The sequence below is a fragment of the Protopterus annectens genome, chromosome 9.part0, assembly GCF_019279795.1.
Source record: "Protopterus annectens isolate FY-2018-M chromosome 9.part0, PAN1.0, whole genome shotgun sequence".
Lineage (NCBI taxonomy): Eukaryota > Metazoa > Chordata > Ceratodontiformes > Protopteridae > Protopterus > Protopterus annectens.
In genome coordinates, this window is record NC_056743.1 from 320,102,034 (window position 1) to 320,126,605 (window position 24,572).

The 24,572-nt window shown below is 45.5% G+C and overlaps 1 protein-coding gene across 1 annotated transcript in view; it reads left to right on the forward strand.

The window, feature by feature from the left end:
- ZZEF1 (zinc finger ZZ-type and EF-hand domain containing 1) overlaps nucleotides 1-24,572 on the forward strand; it is a gene marked incomplete in the record, with an annotated part of 3,903,331 nt that overhangs the window by 1,418,783 nt on the left and 2,459,976 nt on the right. Inside the window, 1 exon segment of the mRNA XM_044082903.1 lies at nucleotides 13,370-13,539. Coding sequence (XP_043938838.1) covers nucleotides 13,370-13,539 — 170 coding nt within the window.

A 24,572-nucleotide genomic window follows, 5' to 3' on the forward strand; every position in this document is an offset into this window, starting at 1 on the left:
GTGAACACAAAAAAGTCACATTTGATCCCTTCTCAACAAATGGTATTTCTGGGAGCCCTCTTAAATACAACCTTACAAAGGGCCTTCCTCACTACAGAAAAACAAATACAGCTGGCTTCAATCTTCAAAACTTTGGCAACTCTACCTCGGCTCACTGCAAGGAAATTCCTGCAGGCACTGGGCTACATGGCTTCCTGCATTCTGTTGATTCCAAATGCAAGGCTTCATATGAGAAAGCTTCAACGGTACCTGAAAAGTGTATGGTCGCAGCATTTCCACGATCTGGACACCCTGATTCCTCTGATCCCCTGCCTCCAGAAGGAGTTCCTTTGGTGGTCCAGGGTGTGTGCGTTAAACGAAGGAAAGCCTTTCCGTCTTCCTCAACCTTCTCAAATCATAACCGCGGACGCCTCGGATTATGCTTGGGGAGCACATTTTCTAGGCAATTGCCAGCAGGGAACCTGGACAAAGGATCATCTTCACTGGCACATCAATCTGAAGGAAATGTTGGCAGTTCAAAATGCTCTTCTAGCCTTCAAGAACCTTTTGCATCCAGGACCTCTTTTGATTTGCACAGACAACACCACAGTCATGTGGTACATAAACAAGCAGGGGGGTTCTCATTCTGCCCCTTTGCAGACTAGCTATGGCTTTATGGGACACAGCTCTAAATCTGAATCTACATCTCCAGGCCCAATTCATACCAGGAGAACAGAATCTCTTAGCGGACAGCCTGAGCAGGAACATTTTAGATCCTCACGAATGGATGCTGGACACCAACTTATTCAACAGGATTACTGCAGTTTGGGGATGCCCCCAGATAGATCTGTTTGCATCCCATCTCAATCATCAGCTGCCTCTCTTTTGCACCAGGTCATTCCACAAAACAGCTTGGAAAGTGGATGCCCTGTCCTTCAGCTGGAGAAACCTTTCGGGATATGCCTTCCCTCCTCTTCCTCTTCTTCCTCGAATTTTACTAAAGATAAAACAGGACAAGCCCAAGTTCCTCATCTTGATTGCTCCAAATTGGCCTCAACAGTTTTGGTATCCAACTTTAAAGCACCTGTTCTTGGAGCCTCCTTGGATTCTCCCTCTGAACCCTTCTCTTCTGTCCCAGCATCAGGGTCAGTTGCTACATTCCAATCTCAAGACCCTTTGTCTGGCAGCTTGGCTCTTCAAAGGAATTTAATCTCGTCTAGCCTTCCCAAACCAGTTTTGGATGTTCTTTTGGAAGCTAGACGACCTAGCACTAGGAAATCCTATGCCTCTAAATGGAAGAGATTTTGTATTTGTATGCAGGACCGAGGCTTGGACCCTCTGGTACCTGATCTCTCTTCTATTTTGCTTTACCTTTCAGATCTTTTGTCTAATGGACTTTCCTTTTCTTCCATTAAGATTCATGCTTCTGCTATTTCTGCTCATTTCAATACTGATCCCCCTGTTTTTTCTCATCCTTTGGTGAGACAATTCTTGAGAGGGGCTAAGAATTTAAGGCCTCCCAGAACCCCTCCTGTTCCTGCTTGGGATCTTAATTATGTTTTGGAAAAACTTACTTTGCCTCCTTTTGAGCCCGCTGCATCTTCAGATATTAAGTTTTTATCTTGGAAGACAGTTCTTTTGTTAGCTTTGACTTCTGCCAGAAGGGTCTCAGAGTTGCAAGCTCTCATGGCTGTGGAACCATACCTTATTTTCCACCAGGACAGAGTATCCTTGAGGACCAATCCTACTTTCATGCCTAAGGTGATTTCGAAAGTGGCTTTGAATCAAACAATTCACCTTCCTACCTTCTTTTCTAATACTCAGAATAAAGGGGAAAGGATTTTGCATTCCTTGGACGTGCACAGACAGTTACGATTTTATTTGGACAAGACTAAAGAGTTCAGAAAATGTAACCAATTGTTTGTTTCTTTTGCCTCCAGTTCTCTTGGAAAGGCTATTTCCAAACAAACTATTTCCAAATGGATTTCTTATGGAATAAGATTTTCATAGGTTCATACTAGGCTATCTGCCCGAGGGCATTTATAAGCCTAGCCCATAGTTTTGTGGCTTACGCCACTCCTTTAGTTTGGAGAAACTATGCCCATTATTTTGCTGTGCCTCTGACGAGCAGTGACACTGAGGTAACCCCTGGGGTGCATCTGCGATCCCCCATCCATTGGTCAAGATTCCTCTTGAACAAGGCCAGCGAGGTGCTCTGCCTCACATAAACTGGGATTTTGTTCCACAGCATAGGGAGTCTTTGGGTGATGAATCTATCCCTCCAGCATGTCCTATTAATAACTGTGTCGAGGTTTAAGTCTCCCGCCCTTGTGGCTCTGAGGGATCTAGATTTTTTGAGATGAAGCATGTTCATCAAATCTGGGTTTGACATGGCCTTGTATGTCAGGCATAGGTCACCTCTGAGCAAGCGGTAAGCAACTGAATATAACTGGAGTTCTTTCAGTCGGGCAGCATAAGACAGATTTTTGAGACCCTTTATCCTTTTGGTGAGGAACTTTTGTGGCCTCTCCAGCTGCTGCAAGTGTCGGGTCAGATGCATTCCAAATGGGGCATTGTACTCGATCATTGGTCTGATGAGTGATGAGTATAGGGAGACTATGACTTCCCTTGATCTAGATGTGAATCCCTTCATGATAAGGTGGGCAATGTAGAAGGTCTTCCTAACTACTTTAGCAATATGGGTGTCGAATGAAAGGCTACTGTCCACCTGGGTTCCCAGGTCCCTGATAACTTCTTCTGTGATCAGGGGATTGCCTCCTATATGGTAGCTAGGGGTAACCTTATTTTTCCTGAAGGGTATGACTATGCATTTCTTGGCATTTAACTTTAGGCCATGGCTCTGGCACCAGTTATCCGTTTCTGTGAGACCCTTCTGAAGGATATCTGTGTCGGATGTGTTTTCAACTACGGCGCCCAGTTTGCAGTCATCTGCAAACTTTGTCAGCCATAACCCTCCTGTGTTTGCTTGTACTTCAGAAAAGTAGATGCCAAACAAGAGTGGGCCCAGGACTGAGCCCTGTGGGACACCACTTATGATGGGCTTTGAGTCTGACATGGCGCCAGCAACTCTGACCCTGTGGGTTCTGTCACTCAGCCAGTTTGCAACCCATCTTGTAATGTATGGGTTTACATTTAAGTTGATGAGTTTATCAATGATGCCCGAGAGGGGTATTGTATCGAAAGCCTTCGCCAGGTCTAGGTAGGCTGTATGGACTGCCTTTCCTTCGTCAATGGCCTTTGTGACTGTTTCGAAAAAGTCAACCAAGTTTAAGAGGCATGATCTGCCTTTGACAAAGCCAAACTGGGTTGGATCCAAAGTCTGCAAGTTCCCTATGTCTTTATTTATGAGATCCATTATGATCCTCTCCATGGCTTTGCAGATAAGGCTTGTCAGGCTAATGGGACGGTAATTTCCAGGGTCGGTGGAGGCACCGCCTTTGTGGAGTGGGACCATAGTCGCTGTGCACCACTCCCTGGGTACGTATCCGGAGGTGAGACTAAGATTAAACAGCTGTCCTAACTGTGGGTTTAATTCCTCGTTGAGTTCATGGAGCACACAGCCGGGGACACCATCAGGTCCCATGGATGCTGTGTTCTTTGCCTTGGAGAGAGCAGTTCTCACCTGGGCGTTAGAGATATTTGGGGGGCTACAATAATTTGGTATAGATATCTCTCCTTTGGGGGGGGGGGGAGAAGTTTGCACTGAACCTGTCAGCCAGTATGTTGGCAATGTCTGTAGGATCAGTAATCTTCACATCATTTTGAACTAATTCTGAGCATATCTGGGAGTTTCCTCCTAGGTTTCTGACATAGCTGAAGAATGCCTTATGGTTGTCTTTAGAGTCCTTAGCTATTTTTTTCTCAAAATTAGCTTTGGATGATTTTATGAGAGCTCTTAGCTTTTTACTTATAGTGATCAGCGGTGTCTTACCTTTTAAGGATTTTGCTCTATCTTGTAGTAGCTTTCTCCTTTTGTTGTAGAGTTTGTTTATGGCTGGGGTCCACCAGACTAGACGCTTGCCTTTGGTACAAAGAGTCTTTGTTTTGCTTGGGATTGCCTGATCCATGCAGCCCTGCAGGTGCTGGTAGAATGGATTTGTAAGTGATTCAGCGGTTTGAGTAATGTTTACCGCCGGCTCAGGGGCCTTAAAGGAGACCACACTAGTCTTTAGAAGTGTGAAGTCGGCTTTCGAGAAGTTCTTTACTGTGGTCTTTTTTATTTCGGGTGGGGGTGGGATGAGGACCTCCAGCGAGATTAATTTGTGATCTGATCTCACCAGTGAGGGGTATACTTCCGGCATTGAACATTGTGCTCCCATGTTCATGATGATGAGATCAAGTATGTTTTCTCCTCTTGTGGGGATGGTGACTAGTTGTTCCATGGCATTTGAGTTTATAAATTCCAGGAACTTTTGGGCTAGAGTGTTTGGGCTTGAGTAGTGTTCCCAGTCTATATTAGGGTAGTTGAAGTCACCTAGTATGATGGTGTTCAGAGATACATTTATCCCCTCCAGTGTTTTCAGGAAGGCCATGTGGGGTTCCTGAGTTTGCGAGGGTGGCCTGTAACATGCTACAAATTGCAGAGCAGTCTTGCCTATGGTTAATTGCACCTGGATGGTTTCCGATGCATCGTGCGTTGCCACCAATCTAGAGGTATGGGTGTCCTTGATGAATATGGATACCCCTCCTCCTTTCTTGGTATTGTCCGGGTTTTGGGGCTGGAACGCATGATATGAGGTATAACCTGATAGTGTTGGGGTGCTCTCAGGAGCCTTGAACCAGGTTTCTGTCACAGCACAGACATCAATGTTCTCCATACTGAGAAGGGCCTCGGGTGCGTGCATCTTGAGGTTGAGACTTCTGGCATTGAGCAGCATTACCCTTAGTTTTTTTTCTTTGTTGTGTTCTAGAGTGGTAGGTTTAGAATTTGAGCCTTGCCTAAAAAAGGCAGTATGGGGGTGGCAAGAGCCTTTGCCAAAATCCGGAATCCCAGGGGTGACGAGTGCAAGCCATCCCTTGCAAAGCAGCGTGGCTTGTCCAGCATGTCATCCCAGGCAGACAGACATTGGATCCCCTTTGAATGACACCAGAGTTTAAGCCAATTGTTAAAGCTGATCATCTTATCTCTGTATTGTGGCATCATTCTTGGTGAAGGTAGGATACTGCTCAAGGTCAGTGTCATACCTGCTTGGGCTACATAATCAGAGAGCTCCTCTATGTCTCTTTTCATGTAGTCCAAGGAGGTACGTCTCAGGTCGTTAACACCAGCGTGGACATTGATTGAGTTTTGTTACACTCATCATGGGAAACAATTTCCAGGTACTGTGAGAAGTCATTCTACTAGAGCAGCTGCTACTTCTACAGCTTTTCTCAGGGGAGTTCCTACCAAGGATATCTTGGAAGCTGCCACTTGGAGTTCTGTGCATACTTTTTCCAAGCACTACAATCTCCCTTTATATTCTAAGACCAGGGCAGGCTTTGCCTCTGCTGTTTTGCAGGGTCTTCTTGCTGCCCCTTCTTCTGTCTAAACCTCCCCCCTTTTTTCACTGCTTTGGGATTCCACCCTACAGTTATGACTGCAACAGTGAAACACGATGAACATAGTACAGTTGTGTACACCTACCATAAATGTAGATGTTCGAGTGTCTTCATTGTTGCAGTCGGTGTTTCCCTCCCTCCTATCCCCTCTTTTTCCCTTTTTTGTGGTGTATTTGTGTTTCCTAGTGGGATTCATTTATGATTCACTAGGGACTACTGACATCTAGGGCAAGATAGGCTGGAGAAGATGGCGTCGGCTGAGGGCTATGTACCAGAGCGTACTGACGTCAGGGTACTGGCTTGAACAGCCGACGCCGGACCCAGACTTTGGGATTCTGGCCGACCTCGGGCTGCCTGCCGGCAGGAGCACCCTACAGTTATGACTGCAACAGTGAAGACACTCGAACATCTACATTTATGGTAGGTGTACACAACTGTACTTTTCTTCTTCATGCAGGTGTCCAGACAGTGTACTTATTAGCTAGTAACTGAATTTTACTCAGTCTCACAGTACCTTTGGCTACCTTTTCTCAGTTTCTGTTTTAACACTGAGAGAGCTGAAGCTGGGATGTTGATCATTGTGCAGCCATCCTGGAAGTCTTGTGTACAATTTAATGACAGGATACTTCCCATTAATGAGCAGTACTGCAACAGTGATCTATTTGAGCATCTGCTGTTATGTTAAGCGTGTATGTAACTGTACTTTCTTCATCACTTTCTTCCCCCTCAACTTCAAAGCTTCCACAGGAATAATGTCTGTTGCAAGAAGCTTCCCTGTTGATTGTTTATACATCACTATTTTTATCTTGATTCTTCCTGTCTTAGCTGTTGAGTCTCATCTTCCATAAATATTTCAATTTGTGCCTTTCTGTGGTTTCCATATTCCTCTTTTTTTATATATAAATTTTCATGAAATTCCAAAATATCTGTAGTAAATCGGATCTGTGGTTATTTGTGTTATCATAGACTCCATATGTTTGGAGACAGAATTTCTACTTTCTGTTGCCTGAGTTGTGCTGAAAGTTTTTGTGCTGTAGAGTGATCGAAAAAAATTGCTTAACAACATTTCTAAACTCATGCTTATTATTCATATACTCCATTATTTTCCCTTTAGCTCTTTGGAGTTGCTCTTCCTCTTTTTCTGTGATATGTTCCCAAGTCTGCAATGCGGTAATTAAGTCCTATTACTCTTCCCATATTTTTTTCTGTCATTTCTACCTTCTTTTTAAACACCATATGTTAAGTTGTCAATCTCGCCTTCATTCTTGCTGGATGGGTTCGGCTCCGACTCGGCAAATACTAAAGCTCAAGAGCTAATTCCACCGGCTCGAGGCTCCCCTATATCCCACAATGCTAAGCGGTAACTACTCAGATCTCATTTGCCGCTTAGCTGACGAGGTGCTTCTGCTACCGGCTCTGGCAGGTTAGTAGGTTTTCTAGTTTAGAAACTTCTATTTCAACCCCTATTTTTTTCCTTCTACCATAGTTTTATTTATAGTATTTCATTAGTTTAAATCGGGTCCCCCTCTAGTGTCTGAAATCCCTTTTTATTCCCTTCTTAACTTTTAGGCCTTTGGCCCTCTCCCTCTCCTTCCCCTAGTCCTTCAGTGTGACTGGATTTTTATTTTGCTTAAGGGTGTTTGTGTGTGTTGTGCTTGTGTTTTTACACTGAGTTAGGATGTCTAAAGACTCCAAGGTCTCAGGCTTCAAGAAGTGTGATTCATGCTGTCAGAAAATGTCTCTGACAGACGGTCACACTTCTTGTGTATATTGCCTGGGACCTTTGCACCTGCAGGACTCATGTGCTGTATGCCATGCATTCAGCCCTAGAGTCCTGCAGGAACGCAAAAATAAATTGATATTACGTGGCTTGTTAAAGCCTGAAGGCCCCCCGACCCAGTCTGTGTCGGGGAAGCCTTCTAAGACTTCCAGACAGTCGGCTCCAGTTTCTGAGCCGTCCCCTGGAAGCATTAGATCGGCTTCGACATCGACTCCGGCTGGAGCCGATGTTTCCAAATCTTATACTATCACCTCAGCTCCGGCTGGAGCCGAGGTTGACAAGACTCAGTCAACTCCGATAGCCTTATGGAGCCACCTGCTAAGAAGAGGTCTAGGTCCCCTTCCATCGGCTCCATCCATTCGGCGCCGGGATCTCCTCTTCTATCAGAACGGAGCCATAGGTCTCATTCCTCTCAGTCCTCCAGGCTGTCCGACCATGATTTACAAAGGGTGGTGAGTAGACTTCTCAAGTCTGAGGCACTGGCCCAAATGCTGCATAGCCCTACTCAACAGTCAGCGGCTATTTCCATCCCTGATTTTATTCCTCCTCCGACTCCTTTGAGTTCGGAGCCGGGGCTGTCGGTGCTTCGGAGCTGATACCTTCCCTTTCAGCTCCGTCGTCTGCTTTGATTTCCTCATTGGAGGGATCTCTGCGCCGGGCTTCCCTTGTCGGCTCCGAGGGGTTGAGTGGCATCGAACCCTTGTCCAACCCCGTTCTCCCTCTCGGAGCGTTGGCGCTGGTGAGTTCGGCTCCAACATCGGCCTCGGAGCCGTCCCTGTCAGTGCCGGGGGGGAGTCCTTGTCTCCTCGGAGCGGGGACCTCCGGCCTTGCCTGATAGGGGCGCCTTCGAGGTCATGCGGAGCGTGCTAGACCCAGTGTCTACCCCACAGTCGGCTCCGTCAGCTCCTCCCTCTTCAGTGCCTGCGGTGATTTCTACCCATCCCCTTGTATCAGACCGCAGAGAGCCAGCTCCTCAGGTTTCCCCACTGGGAATTTCTTCCTCTTCCGAGGCCTCTCCTGATCCGGTAGGAGAACCCCCTCGGAAGAGACAGTGCAAGAGGAAGCACATTGACTCCCCTGAGTCTATCACCTCTTACACTGACTTGGAGGAATCTGAAGGTTCCCCTCGGTCCCTCTCTGAGGATGTCTCCTTTGCTGACATCCTTGAAATCCTGAAACAGACTGGGAACTGGCCCTCCCTTAACCCTTCAGGGGACGAGTCAGTTTACCTTGAGGCGTTTGGCTCTTGCCCTTCCACCTCCTGGGTGTCCCCTCCCTTTGACCCCCTTATGGAAGTGGTGGCAAGGAAGGCTTGGACAGCCCCTGATTCAGTGGAACCTACCCCAAGGAGGCCGTCAAAATGTATTACTGCCCCTAAGGAGAAAGAGTTTCTATCAAAAGGTGTCTCTGTTGATGCCATGGTGGTGGCCGCAGCCACTAAGAAGGAGTTAGCCGATTCTTCGGTACCTGTCCATCCTCCTAATAAGGAGTCTAGGACCATGGACAGGTACGGTAAGCGGATGTTTTCGTCAGCGACCTTCTCAATGCGATCGCTGAACTACTTGTGTCACTTTACCCGTCTCCAGAGAGATTTGCTCAAAGATATGGGTGAGGCAATACAGGATCCAACAGCTGAGGGGTTCCAAGACAAAATGAACTCCCAGTTGGCAACCCTGAATTCGATTGTTAACTCCTCCATGCGGCTGATCTCATATGCTGCTGATGGGGCGAGTAGGGCCGCAGGCACAGGTGTAGCTTTACGACGTCACGCCTGGATGCAGCTGTGCAATTTTGCGGACCCTTTCAAGGCGTCCTTCACCAATTCCCCCTTTGGCTCAACATTGTTTGGTCCTCAGGTGAAGGATACATTGACTAGGTGCGAGGTGGAAGGTAAGACTCTCTCTGCCATGGGAGTCCGTTTTTCTACCCCTTCTAGACCTTATCCAAAAGGTCAGGGTAGAGGAAAAATGTGGTTCCGCAAGCCCCAGGGGAGTCTCATCTGACGCACAAGGTCGAGTCCCCTCTAGAGGCAGAGGGGGGAATAACTATAGACGCCACCCTAGAGGCAGAGGAGGTCCGCAAAACCAGGGTAGCAGAGAAACTTTCTCTGATAAACCCTTTCAGCATCCCTGAGGAGCTGCCTGGCTGTCCACCTTCGGAGGCAGTCGGGGGAAGATTATCACTGTACCCAAAAGCCTGACTTTCCGTCACCCAAGACAAATGGGTACAGTCAGTCATATCCGAGGGTTACAAAATTCCCTTTATTCACACCCCTTCCCAACCCAAAGGATCCCTTCCAGACGTTCCACCCAGTCTGAGGGAACAAGCAGCACTAGAAATGTCAAAGCTGCTATCAAAAAGAGCTATCCAATCAGTTCCAGCAGACCAGCAAGGATCCGGAATCTACTCCAAATTCTTTTTGGTACCAAAAAAAAACAGGGGACTGGAGACCTATACTGGATCTCAGCAAGTTAAACAATTATATCAAAAAAACAAAATTCCGGATGGTCACGCTACAGTCCATTCTACCCTTCTTGGGTCAGGACAATTGGATGTGCTCGATGGACTTTCATGATGCGTACTACCATATCAAAATGCACAGACGCTCCAGGAGGTTTCTCCGCTTCAGGCTGGGAGCCAGTCGCTACCAGTTCAGAGCCCTGCCCTTTGGTCTCACTACAGCCCCCCGAGTGTTTACCAAATGCATGGCAGTGGTCGCGGCTCACTTGAGACGTCAAGGATTCCAGGTGTTTCCATATTTAGACTGGCTCCTTACCGCCACCACCAGACATCAACTGCTTCTAGACAGAGACTTCACCATCCAACCTTGCCAAGCTCTAGGCATTTCAATAAATTTCGAAAAATCTGCCGTGTCAGTCTATTACCTTTATAGGCGCCACCTTAGACGCACTCAATCTTTCCGCCAAACTTACAGAGCAAAGAGTGTTAGATATCCGCAAACAAGTTTACCTTCTATTACAATGCAACAAGGTCAAAGCCAGGGTAGTCTTGAAGGTATTAGGACTCATGGCAGCTACTATCACCCTTCTCCCCTTAGCTCGTTTCCACATGAGGATCCTCCAACAGATGCTGTTTACTCAATGGTCCTTCCAACAGCTCCCGATGTCTCACATCATATTAATAACTCAATCATGCAAGAATCACCTGTTTTGGTGGATCACATCACCTCAAGTTCTCCAAGGCAGACCTTTCATTCCTCCCCCCCCCAGTCGCCGCGGTGACAACGGACGCCTCCCTGATTGGGTGGGGCATTATCAGGGCAGGGCAGTCCAGGGCACATGGCAACCTTTCTTGTGCCACTTGCACATAAATGTCTTAGAGATGAGAGCAGTGCTTTTAGCGTTGCAAGCCCTTCAGGACTCTCTTCCCATAGGGACTATTGCAATTCAGACGGACAACATGTCCGTAGTGTGGTACATCAACAAACAGGGCGGAACCAGATCCTACCCCTTATGTCGAGAGGCACTCAGACTTTGGCAGTGGGCGATTTCTTCTCAGCGTTTTCTGATAGCAACGCACATTCCCAGGAAGTCCAACGTGATTGCGGACAAGTTGAGCAGGGCCATTCTGATGCCCCACGAGTGGTCTCTGAAGAAATCAGTGCTGGAAGAAGTCTTCCAAAGATGGGGCCAGCCTTGCTGCGATCTTTTTGCTACTCCCCAAAACAGCAAGTGTCACGACTTCTTCACTCTCTTCCCGTTACCAGGCCATCCCACCAGAGACGCTCTAGTCCACGATTGGCCCCGGGACTTCTGTATGCTTTTCCCCCTTTTCCACTGATATCTCAATTAATTCAGAAAGCTATCGCCTTGAGAGTTACAATGATTCTCATTGCCCCTTACTGGCCTCGACAGATATGGTTTCCGTTCCTCCATCATTACCTGTTGGAGCAGCCTTGGCATCTGGACCCGGTGCCAGATCTGTTGACCCACCAGTCGGGCCAGCTGCACCACTCCCTTCATTCTCTCAACCTCACAGCGTGGTTTCTCCAATTCCTACCCTAGCCAGGCTTCCCTTAATCTCTCATTCGGTCCGGAACATCCTGATAGCCTCTCACAAATCTTCTACCAGGAAGATTTATAATAGTAAATGGAAACGTTTTTCCTTCTGGGCAGCATCAAAGAATATAGACCCCTTCACTGCACCTATCCAGTCTATCCTAGACTTTCTGGCAGAGCTCTTCCATTTAGGCTCTTCTTCATCTACCATTAGAGTACAACTAGCTGCTATATCTAATTTTCATGTAGGAGTCTCAGACTCCAGTATCATGTCCCATAAGCTCTGCAAAGCCTTTTTAAGAGGTGTTTTTCTGCTCAAGCCCCCAATCAAAGATCCCCCACCTCAATGGGACTTGAATTTGGTTCTGGCATCCTTGATCCTCCCCCCCCCCTTCGAACCAGCGGCTTCATGCCCTCTTAAGCTGCTCTCATGGAAAACACTTTTTCTAGTAGCCATAACTTCAGCTAGAAGGGTATCTGAACTTCATGCTCTGTGCAGTCGTCCTCCTTACTTAGTTTTCCACAAAGATAGGGTGTCCCTTCAGACTAATCCGTCCTTCCTACCTAAAGTTTCCTCTGAGACAAATCTGAACCAAACGATTGATCTCCCCGTCTTCTTGCCTGACTATTCCAACAGGTCGGAACAAAAGTTACATTTTCTAGATGTTCACCGCCAACTTAGATATTATTTAGACAGGACTAAACAGTTCAGGAAATCTGATCAACTTTTCCTGTCTTATGCGGAAGGGAAATTGGGCCTTCCAGTTACTAACGTGTCCCTTTCAAGATGGCTTACCTCTATAATTACCTTCATCTATGAAATCAGACATCAAAAACTGCCTTCAAGACCTAGAGCTCATTCAACTAGGGCATTAGCTACATCTGTAGCTTTTCAGGGCAGGCTGCCTATAGATTCCATTTGTGCAGCAGCCACTTGGGCTTCTCCTCATACCTTCATTTTGCATTACAAATTGGATATGGCCTCCAGAAACTGTGCCAGCTTTGGTTCCACTGTTCTCAAGAGTCTGTTCCGATAGGCCACCCGGAATAAGGTGCTAGGGACGCGGTCCCATCCAGCAAGAATGAAGGCGAGATTGACAACTTAACATTAAGAGGTTATGTACCTGCCATAACGTTCCATGTTAGTTGTCTTCTCGCCTTCTTTCTTGCGTCCCACCCTCCTTCCCCCTAGCCTGGACAGACCGATAGGAAATTTTGGGATCTTCCTTTGGAGTTTCCTTCCCACATGTTCTACCACCTCTATTCCCCCTTTTATGTTTGTGGTAGCTTACATTCAGGTTTATATAGAGGTGGGTTCTTTTTTCTCCATACTGTGGAGACCAGAATTGCTTGGTTTAGCTATCAAATGAGATCTGAGTAGTTACCGCCTAGCATTGTGGGATATAGGGGAGCCTCGAGCCGGTGGAATTAGCTCTCGAGCTTTAGTATTGGCCGAATCGGAGCCGAGGTTCGGCTCTGAACCCATGCAGCAAGAAAGAAGGCAAGAAGAAGACAACTAACATGGAACGTTATGGTAGGTACATAACTTCTTATTTCATTTTATCCTGTTGTGCAGCATCAAACTTCAAAACCACCCCTTGGTGGTCCATTATTTCTCAGATAAAATCAACACTGTCAAGCATTATTGCTTGCATAACTGAATCACAGTATTTAATGGAGTTTGCACTTGGCAATCACTGTTATGATTTTTAGAATTTTAATTTATGAAGCAGAATTTCATTTTTTTAAAACCACAAAGCACTCTCCATGATTACCTTAACATGATCCTATTCAGTGTCTGCATACATAACAAGCCATACTAGAAAAATTACTTCTAGTGTAATTTTCTCCATGTTTTTTTTTCTATGCATTTTAATACAGTTAGGTTTTTTCCTTAAGTTTAGACTGTTTAAAGTACAATTTTGTAATTGCCAAGCAGGTTAATATGACATATAGAATATATACTTGTGTTTTTATCACTTGAGGACAAAAATGACATTTTTCTGTTTTTTTTTCCCTTCTGCATATACAGCTAGATATGGAGAATTGGAAACAATCCCAGGAGCCCATTGTATTACGCACATGGACAGTAGAATCCTCTCACAACTATGCAAACAATTGTCATGAGACAACTGTTTTTACATTTCCTGGAGCAACATATTTTGAGGTGGATTTTGATGAAAAATGTGCAACTGAGAAAAGGTAAAATATCCCAGAGTTTTCCCAATAGTCTTTGCAGAGTTTCTTAGTGAAGTAATTATGCATCATAATATAATCTGTATTTAACCCATATGTTCTGCTATCCTGATATGTTTCTAATGCAATGAGTCCATTATGTACTTGCACATGCAGAAATAATAGGAAACAATATGGCGGTATTACACTAGACTGCCAAGTTGGAGACTTGGATTTGAATCTTCTCAGCTTCCACTGAGATAATTGTGTAACCTTAAATAAGTAACCCTACTGTTTGTCCAGTTACCCCTTGAAACAGGTTCTACATGGTCACAGTGAATCTTCATGATAAACAGTTTTAAGTGTACAGATGTGCTGGTACAGTAGCAAATAATTAGCAAGATGTTTCCTGTACTCTACTGAGTAAAATTTTAACTTTAGTTGCTCTTAAAAACATTAGATTGTAAAAGGGAAAGAGAAGAGTGCATCTCTTACAGTGCAAATTTCTTTTCATAAGATGTAATTTGATGTCCTGACTGAGATCACCATTGCAGTATTCCATACAGATGGGGTTTCACTGCTGATGTCTGGCCAGGATACAAAGTTTAACCTTTCCTGAATCCTACGTTAAATGTATGACCTCAGCTTGCAGCCATAGGGGTACATAGGCAAGTGTATAAGCATAGATTCTCAGAGACTGTCTCGTTGCTAGCCAGAACGCATGTCTTGTACCTATTAGACAAATCTTCATATGTTTGTTGGTACAGTAGCTGCTAAATAAAAACAGATAACTGCCCTGTTGGGGAAACCTTCCTTTACTTATAGAAATTGTTTTGCTGTATCTGTGTTGGATATCAGCTAGGAGGGATAAGTATGTGTGAGATAGGCAAATTCCTTACAAAAGACCTCCATTCCCAGTGTCTGTCCTGCCATGGAGTGGAATGCATCTACAAGGCTTGCTCCATTTTCCAGTCCTTCGTGCCCAAGAGTTTGTGATCCTACTTGTCCTCATGCAGTACCTTCTTAGAGACCCAAAGTCTTAAGCATTTGACCCACTCCAGGATGGCAGATTCCACCTCCCCAGACATACCTCCATTCCACAAGAAAAAAACTCAAGAGGCTTAGGCCTGACACTCAGTTTGCCTGGTCTGATTCTGACACACCTGCTGAGGTTACAGAACCAGCAGTACATCTCACTCTACCACTATTGCCTTCTACCATGACTTCGCCGGAGACCAGTATGACATTAGAGGGTCGTACACATCTCTCAACTGTCCAGATTTTAGTCTCATATTTGTGGTCTGTGGGTACTGCTGTGGTGGTGCTGCGGTAGTTTTGTCGCCTCACAGTTAGACGTTGCCCGTTCAATTCTCAGAGCGTCTTCTGTGTAGCGACATGTGTGAATGGGCGTTCCTTCGTTGAAGGTTGTGCGTTAAGCCCAGCAAGCCAGTACGTAAAAATCTACTGCCAATCATTAGCGGACCGGAGTTCCGCTGTGGCGACCCCTAACCGGGAAAAGCCGAAAGACGCAAACAAACATTTTTGGTCTGTTCCTCATAAAATTTGAAGTTTTCTGGAAAATAACTCCGTATTAAAGTTATTAAATAATGACAAACATTTAAGTTTCAGACTTCTTATCCTTCTGAAAATGTATTCAAACACAAATCCAGTTAGTCTAGTAATTTTCTAAGTTTATAAGAGCAATATTTAAAATCTGTCCCTATTTTTGGGCCTTTGTCCCAACATTATTTTATGCGTGGTCCAGATTTTTTGTGCTAAGAAGTTGAGAGGTATGGGGTCGTATGACTGAAAAGAACCCTTCTGCTGAGAAGGGGAAGTCACAACTCATTTCAGAGGGTCCAGAAGGCATCCCACAGATTTTAATAAGGGAAGAAATTCCCAGAATGTTAATTGAAGTATGTAAGTTGTCTGAGCCACCTCACTTGGTTCAAGTGGATATCACACCTAGAAAAAGCAACAAAAAACAAAACTGGTCTTTTCACCCCTCTGTCTAGAGAAAAGGAGTGGATGGACTTCTCTCAAGGTCATTATGGCCCTGAATCCACATTCTTTGTCTGCCTCTCCCACCCCCTCCTACCCCTCAGAAAACTACTGTTGCTTTATCTTCCTCTGAAGAGAAAGATGCTGTGACTTTGACCATTCTCTGGCTTACTACTGTCAAATCCACTCCCCCTGGTCAGGTTCCTCAGATGATTAAGACGCCATCTCTCATGACTGCTGTGTTGGAAGAGGCTTCTTTTTGGGAGGCTGTTTTTAAACACGATGAAACATTTTGATTGAGAATCTAGACAAATTTCACAGGTCCCGAAAAGGTATTAAAGTCTCTCCAAAGTGGGCACTTCTGCCCATTCACCTTCCTTATAATTTTGGAGACCTTTTTTGATGCCTTCCAGTCTACCTCTGTAGCTCCTGATTCACACACGCCTACTCCCAAAAGGCCAGAAATGTTCTACACAGTTCCATGTGAAGTTCAATTCCTGTATAAGAACCCCCTGGTAGACCCATCTGCAGTGTCTCTCTCCTCAGACAAACCTTCTAAATTGCTCCCCAACATCGGTGCCCTCCCTTCAGATAAGGACAGTAGAGCTATATGTATGTGGGGAAAGAAGGTCTGTATTTCCTTACTCTAATTGTCAGGGCTATTACCTACCAGAACAAGATGACCAAATATTTGTGGTCGATCTGCAACACTTTCAATAAGGTAGTGGTGGATTCCCAGGGCCTAGAGTCCAACAAATTCTGTCTCTGGTTAATCAGGTCACTCAGGAAGCAAACGCAGGATAAAATGTTATGATGCTGTGAATGACTGTAGAACATTTCTCTCAAGATTTTCTAGAAAGTGATTTTTATGCTCTTGTAAGCTTATAGTTCAAATCTGTTGAATGTCTAGACAGCTTGATCCTGAATTACTTTGCCCTTTCTGTCAGTCCTTGCTGATATAAGCAAGGAGTTCCACCCAGCCTATCAGTTGTATTTTCCACCTTTCCAACACATCCCTTAGTTGTCTAAACCATGGCTTTGAAGGGCTGAGGGCCTCGAGTCGCCATTGACTATGTTTCTCATATGAAAGACTGCACTTGAAGCTGAAAAAAATATAATTTTCTTTAACTGCCCTTGACTGTTTGTGAAAGTGATATATTCTGAGAACCCTGGTAGCCTTTATTGGTACCATTTACTTTTTGTCCATTTTTTTTTCTTTTCTAAAAATCACTTTACAGATCTCTGGCCACATGCAACCCAGTCCCCCCTCCTAAGTTGCAAGGCTGTCAGACCCTTAACTCTTCTTGATAAAGCTCTTAACAATGCATCTCACAGTTGTGTCTATATTTTGAAACATAGCCATCATATTTAAAAGTATGCAACAGTTATTTAAACAGTTTTACAATGCTAGTTATGTTATGGGTGAATTATCAGCTAATGCTTTTTTGTTTTCCCAGAATCCGTTAATCACTGATTTCATTCATTGCTTCCATTTCTTTTATCCTGATAGTCTCTCATTCATTTGGAGTGTTATTTTCCTTTTGTTTTTTCAAGCTTCTTTCTTTGAAAAACTGGAAATGGTTTTGTTACTAGCCTCTCTGAGTTGGTGTAATTTTTTCCCATTTTCCTTTACTGATCTGCTGGCTGCCTGTCTGGTTGTTTTTACTTTTTCCCCATGCAGTTCATCCCCCTTTTCCCCCCTTTCAAATGATTGAGCTGTATGATGCAAGTTTTTGGACCTAGTAGATAGAACAGAATACTCATAGTCTGAGATATTGGAGGTTTAATCGAAGTTGTCTTTCTCCATTGTTTTATGGTTTGAATAAAGAACTTTTCGCCTCACGCATGAAAGAGAAAAAAAGTCATTGTCTACAAACACTTTGGACTGTGGTGTCTTCCACTTCTGGAAGTGTGCCTTTCCTTCACAGATTTCTACTTTTTTCTGAAGCAATTTAATTTTAATAAAGATGGATCTGGGCTGTTTTTTTAGATTCAGCAATTAGAACATTGTCTCCATATGTTCTTTCAGTTGTAATTTCTTCCAGTGGAATCCCAGTCCATTGACTCAGATGATTCTTCATGAAATCCCTACAGTCTTTCTCGTCCACCAGCTGTGGAAGTATCACAAATCACAGATCTATCTTTTTAGCTAGTTTATGTGCTTTTTTCGTCTGTTATTTTCTTGTCTAATGTCTTAATCCTACCATTTTTCCCTTTAGTTCTCTCCCTGTGGTTTGTAGACCATGAATCTCATCTGAATGTTTAAGTAAGGCATCTTCCATTTCTTTGTAGCCTTCTATTTTTTGCAGCGTAATACAATAAGATGCCACTAATTTTAAGTATTGCAGCATGCATCTGGTCTTTTTTTTTCAAATAATTCAGTGCCATTTCTGCAGATGCTTCCATCTCAAACTGCTTTTACTGTCACTCTACCACATTCTAGAGCTCTCAACTGTCCCTGTTTTGGAGGGACATAACTATTTTCAAGCCTGATTTACCCCTTGCATGCGATGTGCCTATGTTCTTGGATGTATGTCCATATTTTCCAGGCTTGATTTACCCATTCACACACAATTTTCAGCTAAAAGCTGTCTAGTACACAGAAGAATACACTAGATGGGCAGAGTATTCGTGGCAACAATAATTTAAAGAAAGATGACACCATCTTACATCTCTTTTTTTCAGAAACAAAAATAAATTACCTTATGTGGTAGAATGTTAGAATACAGTTTATCTGCAGATTTTGCACTGCTTCTTTGGTAATGTGCTTATATTTCTCCATTGTTTTTGTCAGTTTCTATTTTTTAAAATGGGTTTCTGAGTAGTACACCACATTAGTACTGGTAATGGAAAGACTTATGGCCTCCTAGATGCAGGAAATGTTATGTGCTATTTGGTTTTCAAATTTTATGCTAATTAATGTCCAGATTTGTTGGCTGGTGGTACCTACTTTTCAAGGGTCTTTGCATCCATTTTTGGTATCGGCAGGTTGAGAGGTATGCTGCTTTGTTTTTAGCTTCCTTATTAAGTAGGGACATTTTTCTTTTTGTATAATCACCCCCCACATTTTTCAGCTCTGGACAGTCTTCATGTGTATTCTAGTGAAGAGTTTTTAATCGTTAATAGAATTTTCCCTACCTGAATCTCTAAGGTTAGCAGCTCACACTAGTGCTGCATTTTGCAGATGTTGTAATTTGTCAATTTCCAATGATGATCTGGTCTAAATATGACCCTGCCATGAAAAGTCATTACTTCTGTATTGCTTCCAGAGATTCGTATAAAAACTTTTAGGATCATACCCACAGATTTTCATCCTTATACAATGTATTACAAAAACTAATAGCTCTTTGGGATGAGCAGGCAGTTTACCCCCCCCCCCAAAAAAAAAAAAAACGCATGCTTATTAAAACAATAACAAACATACTATACTCTAACATTTAAAATTATTGGAATGGTACCTTTTCCAGCGAAAATAATATTATTTGTAGTTCAGAATTTTCAGGATGACATAACATGATTCACATGTATGCATTGTTTGTCCATATGAAAAAATGTCTTGTGTATTTGTTTGTTGTGAATCAAATACAAAAAAAGACCCCCAAATGCTAGTATAGCACTGCATGATATCTAGCATATTATAGTATCTCTTTAACCATTTGAAATATTGCAGCAGATTTTTCAGAAATATTAACATAACATTCAGGTACAGAATGAATTTACTTGATAGCTTGAAATGTATGTATGTCTAAATTTGGGAGGGGCACAAGCATAAATTCAGTGATGGAGAACTTCCCTATTCAGGTAAAATATATATAATTTTATGACATGCTAAAGATACGATGTTAAGTTGTCAAGGTTGGACTCAGCACTTGCTAAGCTCGAGAGCTAATTTTACCAGCTCGAGGCAACCCTATATCCCATGATGCAAGGCGTGACTATCCAGATCTCGTTTGCCGCTTCGCGAAGAGGTCTTCTTTTACCAGCTCAGGTAGTGTTTTTGTGATTTAACTTTCTACAGTTAAAAATCTTTCCTTTTTTTTCAGCCTTTTTTTCTCAGTACTAGAGTTAGTCTTTCTATAGCCAATCTCCTTAACCCTATACTCCCTCAACCTAATAGGTTTAGTTATTTTCCCCTTCAGGCCTTAAGCCTCCCTTTCCTTAATTCCTGTCAGGGTGTTTGAGTGTTGTACTTAGTCCCCCCCCACTTCTTCTTAAGTTAACTGTGTGGGTGAACTTTGTGTGTGTGTGTTTGTGCACTGGGCATAATTATGTCCAAAGAATCGAAGGTCTCAGGCTTCAAGAAGTGTGACTCGTGCTGTCAGAAGATGTCTCTGACAGACGGTCACACTTCTTGCGTGTACTGCCTGGGACCTCTACACCTGCAGGACTCCTGTGCCATTTGTCATTCTTTTAGCCACAGAGTCCTGCAGGAACGTAGGAATACATTAATCCTACGAGGCTTATTGAAGCTGGAGAGCTCCCCGACCAAGACCGGGTCGGGGAAGCCCTCTAAGCCACCTAAGCCCCAGGTTTTGAGTTCGAAGCCTTCGGCTGTGGCTCCGACTCCTTCGGAGTCTAGGTCGGCTCCGGCAGGAGCCGATCTTTCTCTCTTAGAGGCAGTGGTATCGGTGCCGGCCGGCTCCGATACACCTGCATCGAAGTCTATGTCGGCTCCGGCTGGAGCCGACATTTCCATGTCCCAGACTGGAGCCGATAAGTTATCTGCTCCGACTGGAACCGAGGGGGTCTTCGGCTCCGATGGCTCCGACTAGAAAGAAATCTCGGTCTCCTTCCCTGGAGTCGATTCGCTCGGCTCTGGGATCTCTGCATTCGGAGCGGAGCCATCGGAGCCGATCTTCTAGGTCTTCCAGGCTCTCTGACCACGACTTGGAGAGAGTGGTAAGCAGATTGCTGAAATCACAGGCACTGGCCCAGATGCTCCATAGCCCATCTCAGCAGATGACCGCTATCACTCATCCCCCTGAATTTCCTCCTTCGACTCTCCTCCAGAGTTCGGAGCCAGAGCTTCTCGAAACCTTGACTGTTGGTGCGTCGGAGCCGATACCACCCCTTTCGGCTCCTTCGTCTTCGACTCCGATTTCCTCCATGACACCTTCCATGGAGGGATCCGGTCATCGTGACTCCCACGTCGGCTCCGAGGGGGCGAGTGGCATCAGACCCTTGTCCGGCCCCGTTCTCCCTCTCGGAGCTTCGGCATTGGTGAGTTCGGCACCATCGGCCTCGGAGCCTTCTCTTTCGGCGGGGCTGGAAGTTCCTGTTTCTTCGGAGCGGGAGCTCTCTGGCCTCCCTGGGAGGGGAGCCTTTGAGGTGATGAGGAGTGTTCTAGCCCCTCAGCCGAGTCAACAGTCGGTTCCATTAGCTCCCCCCTTCTCGGTGCCTGCTGATATCTCTTCCCACTCTCTTGCTCCCGGACCCAGAGATCCATCGCCCCAGGTTTCCCCACTGGGAAGAACTTCCTCTTCCGAGGTTTCTCCTGATCCTTCGGGGGAACCCCCGCGTAAGCGGACATGCAAGAGGAAGCACATAGACTCTCCTGAGTCTACAACATCTGATACTGACTTAGATGAGTCGGAGGGATCCCCAAAGTCCCCCTCTGAGGATGTCTCCTTTTCAGACATCTTGGAACTCCTTAAACAGAGGGGGAACTGGCCTTCCATTAACTCCTCCGAGGATGAGTCAGTATACCTGGAGGCTTTTGGATCTCGAACTTCCACCTCCTGGGTGTCTCCGCCTTTTGACCCTCTCATTGAAGTGGTGGCTCGAAGGGCGTGGGCGGCCCCGGATTCTGTGGAACCAGTCCCTAGGAGGCCATCTAAATTTATCACGGCCCCGGTAGACAAGCAGTTTCTCACCAAGGGTGTCCCTGTTGATGCCATGGTGGTGGCAGCTGCCACCAAGAAGGAACTTGCCGATCCTTCTGTACCTGTCCATCCTACTAACAAGGAGTCTAGGACCATGGATAGGTACGGTAAGCGGATTTTTTCCTCAGCGACCTTCACTATGTGCTCGCTGAATTATCTCTGTCACTTTACCCGGCTTCAGAGAGATATTCTCAAGGAACTAGGTGAGGTAGTACAGGATCCGTCAGCTGCCGGGGCTCAAGAAAAAATTACCTTGCAGCTGGGAATCCTAAATTCCTTAACAAACTCCTCCATGTGGCTCATTTCTTATGCGGCCGATGGAGCGAGTAGAGCTGCAGGCACAGGAGTGGCCCTTAGGCGTCAGTCCTGGATGCGGCTTTGCAACTTCGCAGATCCCTTTAAGGCGTCCTTCACAAATACTCCCTTCGACGGTTCGGCTTTGTTTGGACCTCAGGTGAAGGAAACATTGACCAGATGCGAGCAGGACGGCAAGACTCTTTCTGCCATAGGAGTCCGTTTCTCCACCCCTTCAAGACCTTATCCTAAAGGTCAGAAGGGAGGGAAGATGTGGTTCCGTAAATCTCAGGGAGTCACGCCGGATGCACGTGGTCAGTTTACCCCCAGAGGCAGAGGGGGTAATAACAATAGATGCTGCCCTAGGGGCAGAGGGGGTCTGCAGAATCAGGGTAGCAGAGACCCTCTCCCTGACAAACCCTTCCAGCATCCCTGAGGTGTTGCCCGACTGTCCACCCTTGGAGGCAGTCGGGGGGAAGATTGTCGCTGTACCCAACAGCCTGGCTTTCCCTTTCTCAAGACATTTGGGTACAGTCGATCATATTCTAGGGTTACAAAATTCCCTTCGAAAACTATCCTGTTCCTCAGAAGGTATCCCTCCCAGATGTTGCACCTGGTCTAAGGGAGTTCTCAAAGCTGGAGGTATCAAAACTTCTAGCAAAAAGAGCCATCCAGCCAGTTCCAGCAGACCAAATAGGATCTGGGATCTACTCAAGATTCTTTTTGGTCCCCAAAAAAACAGGAGATTGGAGACCAATTCTAGACCTCAGCAGACTAAACAAGTTTGTCAAGAAGGCAAGATTCTGGATGGTCACGCTTCAGTCCATTTTACCCTTTTTGGGCAAGGACAACTGGATGTGCTCGGTAGACCTTCAGGATGCGTACTATCACATAAAAATTCACAGGCGCTCCAGAAGGTTTCTCCGCTTTCGGCTGGGGACCAGTCATTTTCAATTCAGAGCCCTGCCCTTTGGTCTCACTATAGCCCCCAGAGTGTTCACCAAATGCATGGCAGCGGTCACGGCTCACCTGAGACGTCAAGGATTCCAGGTGTTTCCGTATCTAGACGACTGGCTCCTCACGGCCACCACCAGGCATCAACTTCTCCAGGCCAGGGACTACACTCTTCATATGTGCAGCCAGTTAGGAATTTCCATAAACTTCGAAAAGTCCTCCTTGTTACCTTGCCAGTCTATTACCTTTATAGGCGCAGAACTAGACACTGTTGGGATGTCAGCAAGACTCAAAGATCAAAGACTTCTGGACATCCAAAAATATGTTCAGATCATCCTACTCAGCAAAAGATCAGGGCCAGGTTTGTCCTGAAGGTGCTAGGACTTATGGTGGCTGCCATCGTACTTCTTCCTTTGGCTCGCTTCCATAGGCGGCTACTGCAATGGATGTTATTCACCCAGTGGTCCTTCCAGCAGCTTCCCATGTGCCACGAGATCATCGTGACACAATCTTGCAAGAGTCACCTGACCTGGTGGATTTCTTCCCCTCAAGTCCTCCAGGGCAGACCGTTTGTTCCCCCAGCCCTGGTTGCCACAGTCACATCGGATGCCTCCCTGATCGGGTGGGGGGGGGCATTATCAGGGCAGGATGGTCCATGGCACTTGGCAACCCTTCGAATACCATCTGCACATAAATGTCCTAGAGATGAGAGCAGTGCTTTTAACGTTGCAAGCCCTCAACGGCTTTCTTCCTTTAGGAACTATTGCAGTTCAGACGGACAACATGTCCGTAGTATGGTACATCAACAAACAGGGCGGGAGCAAGTCCTATCCACTGTGTTGAGAAGCTCTCAGACTTTGGCAGTGGGCAATCTCCTCTCATCGGTTTCTGATAGCAATGCACATCCCCGGGAAATCCAACTTCATTGCGGACAGATTGAGCAGAGCTATTCTCATGCCTCACGAATGGTCTCTCAAACAATCAGTAGTGGAGGAGATTTTTCAGAAGTGGGGCTTCTCTTGCTGCGACCTTTTTGCTACACCCCAAAACAGCAAATGCCCAGACTTCTTCTCCCTCTTTCCACTCCCAGGCCAACCCCCCAGAGATGCTCTAACCCAGGTTTGGCCCCGGGGACTTCTTTATGCTTTTCCTCCATTCCCCTTGATACCTCAAGTCATTCAGAAAGCTACCGTTTTGAGAGCCAAGTTGATTCTCATTGCCCCTTACTGGCCTCAACAGATTTGGTTCCCGTTCCTTCATCTCCATCTATTGGTACAGCCTTGGCGTCTGGACCCAGTTCTAGATCTTTTGACCCACCAGTCGGGTCATCTGCACCAGGCCATTCGCTCTCTCAACCTCACCGCTTGGTTGCTCCACTTCCTTCATTAGCCAGGCTTCCTATGATTTCTAATCCTGTACGGGATATCATAGTAGCTTCTCTAAAGTCCTCTACCAGAAAGATTTATGCTAGTAAGTGGCAGCGTTTTTCCTTCTGGGCAAAGTCCAGGGACATAGACCCCTTTACTGCCCCAGTTCAGTCAGTTTTGGACTTCTTAGCTGAGATTTTTCAGTCGGGTTCTTCTTCTTCGACAGTCAAAGTCCAGCTGGCAGCAATCTCAAATTTTCATGTTGGCTTAGCAGACCAGAACATAATGTCTCACAAGCTTTGTAAAGCCTTTCTCAGGGGTATCTTTCTACTAAAGCCCCCAATTAAAGATCCTCCTCCACAATGGGACCTGAATTTAGTGCTGACATCCCTAATTCTTCCCCCCTTCGAACCAGCTGCTACATGCTCCTTAAAATTTCTCTCTTGGAAGACAATTTTTCTGGTGGCTATTACTTCAGCTAGGAGAGTGTCTGAACTTCATGCTCTCTGTGTTCGACCTCCCTACTTGGTTTTCCACAAGGATAGAGTATCTCTAAGAACAA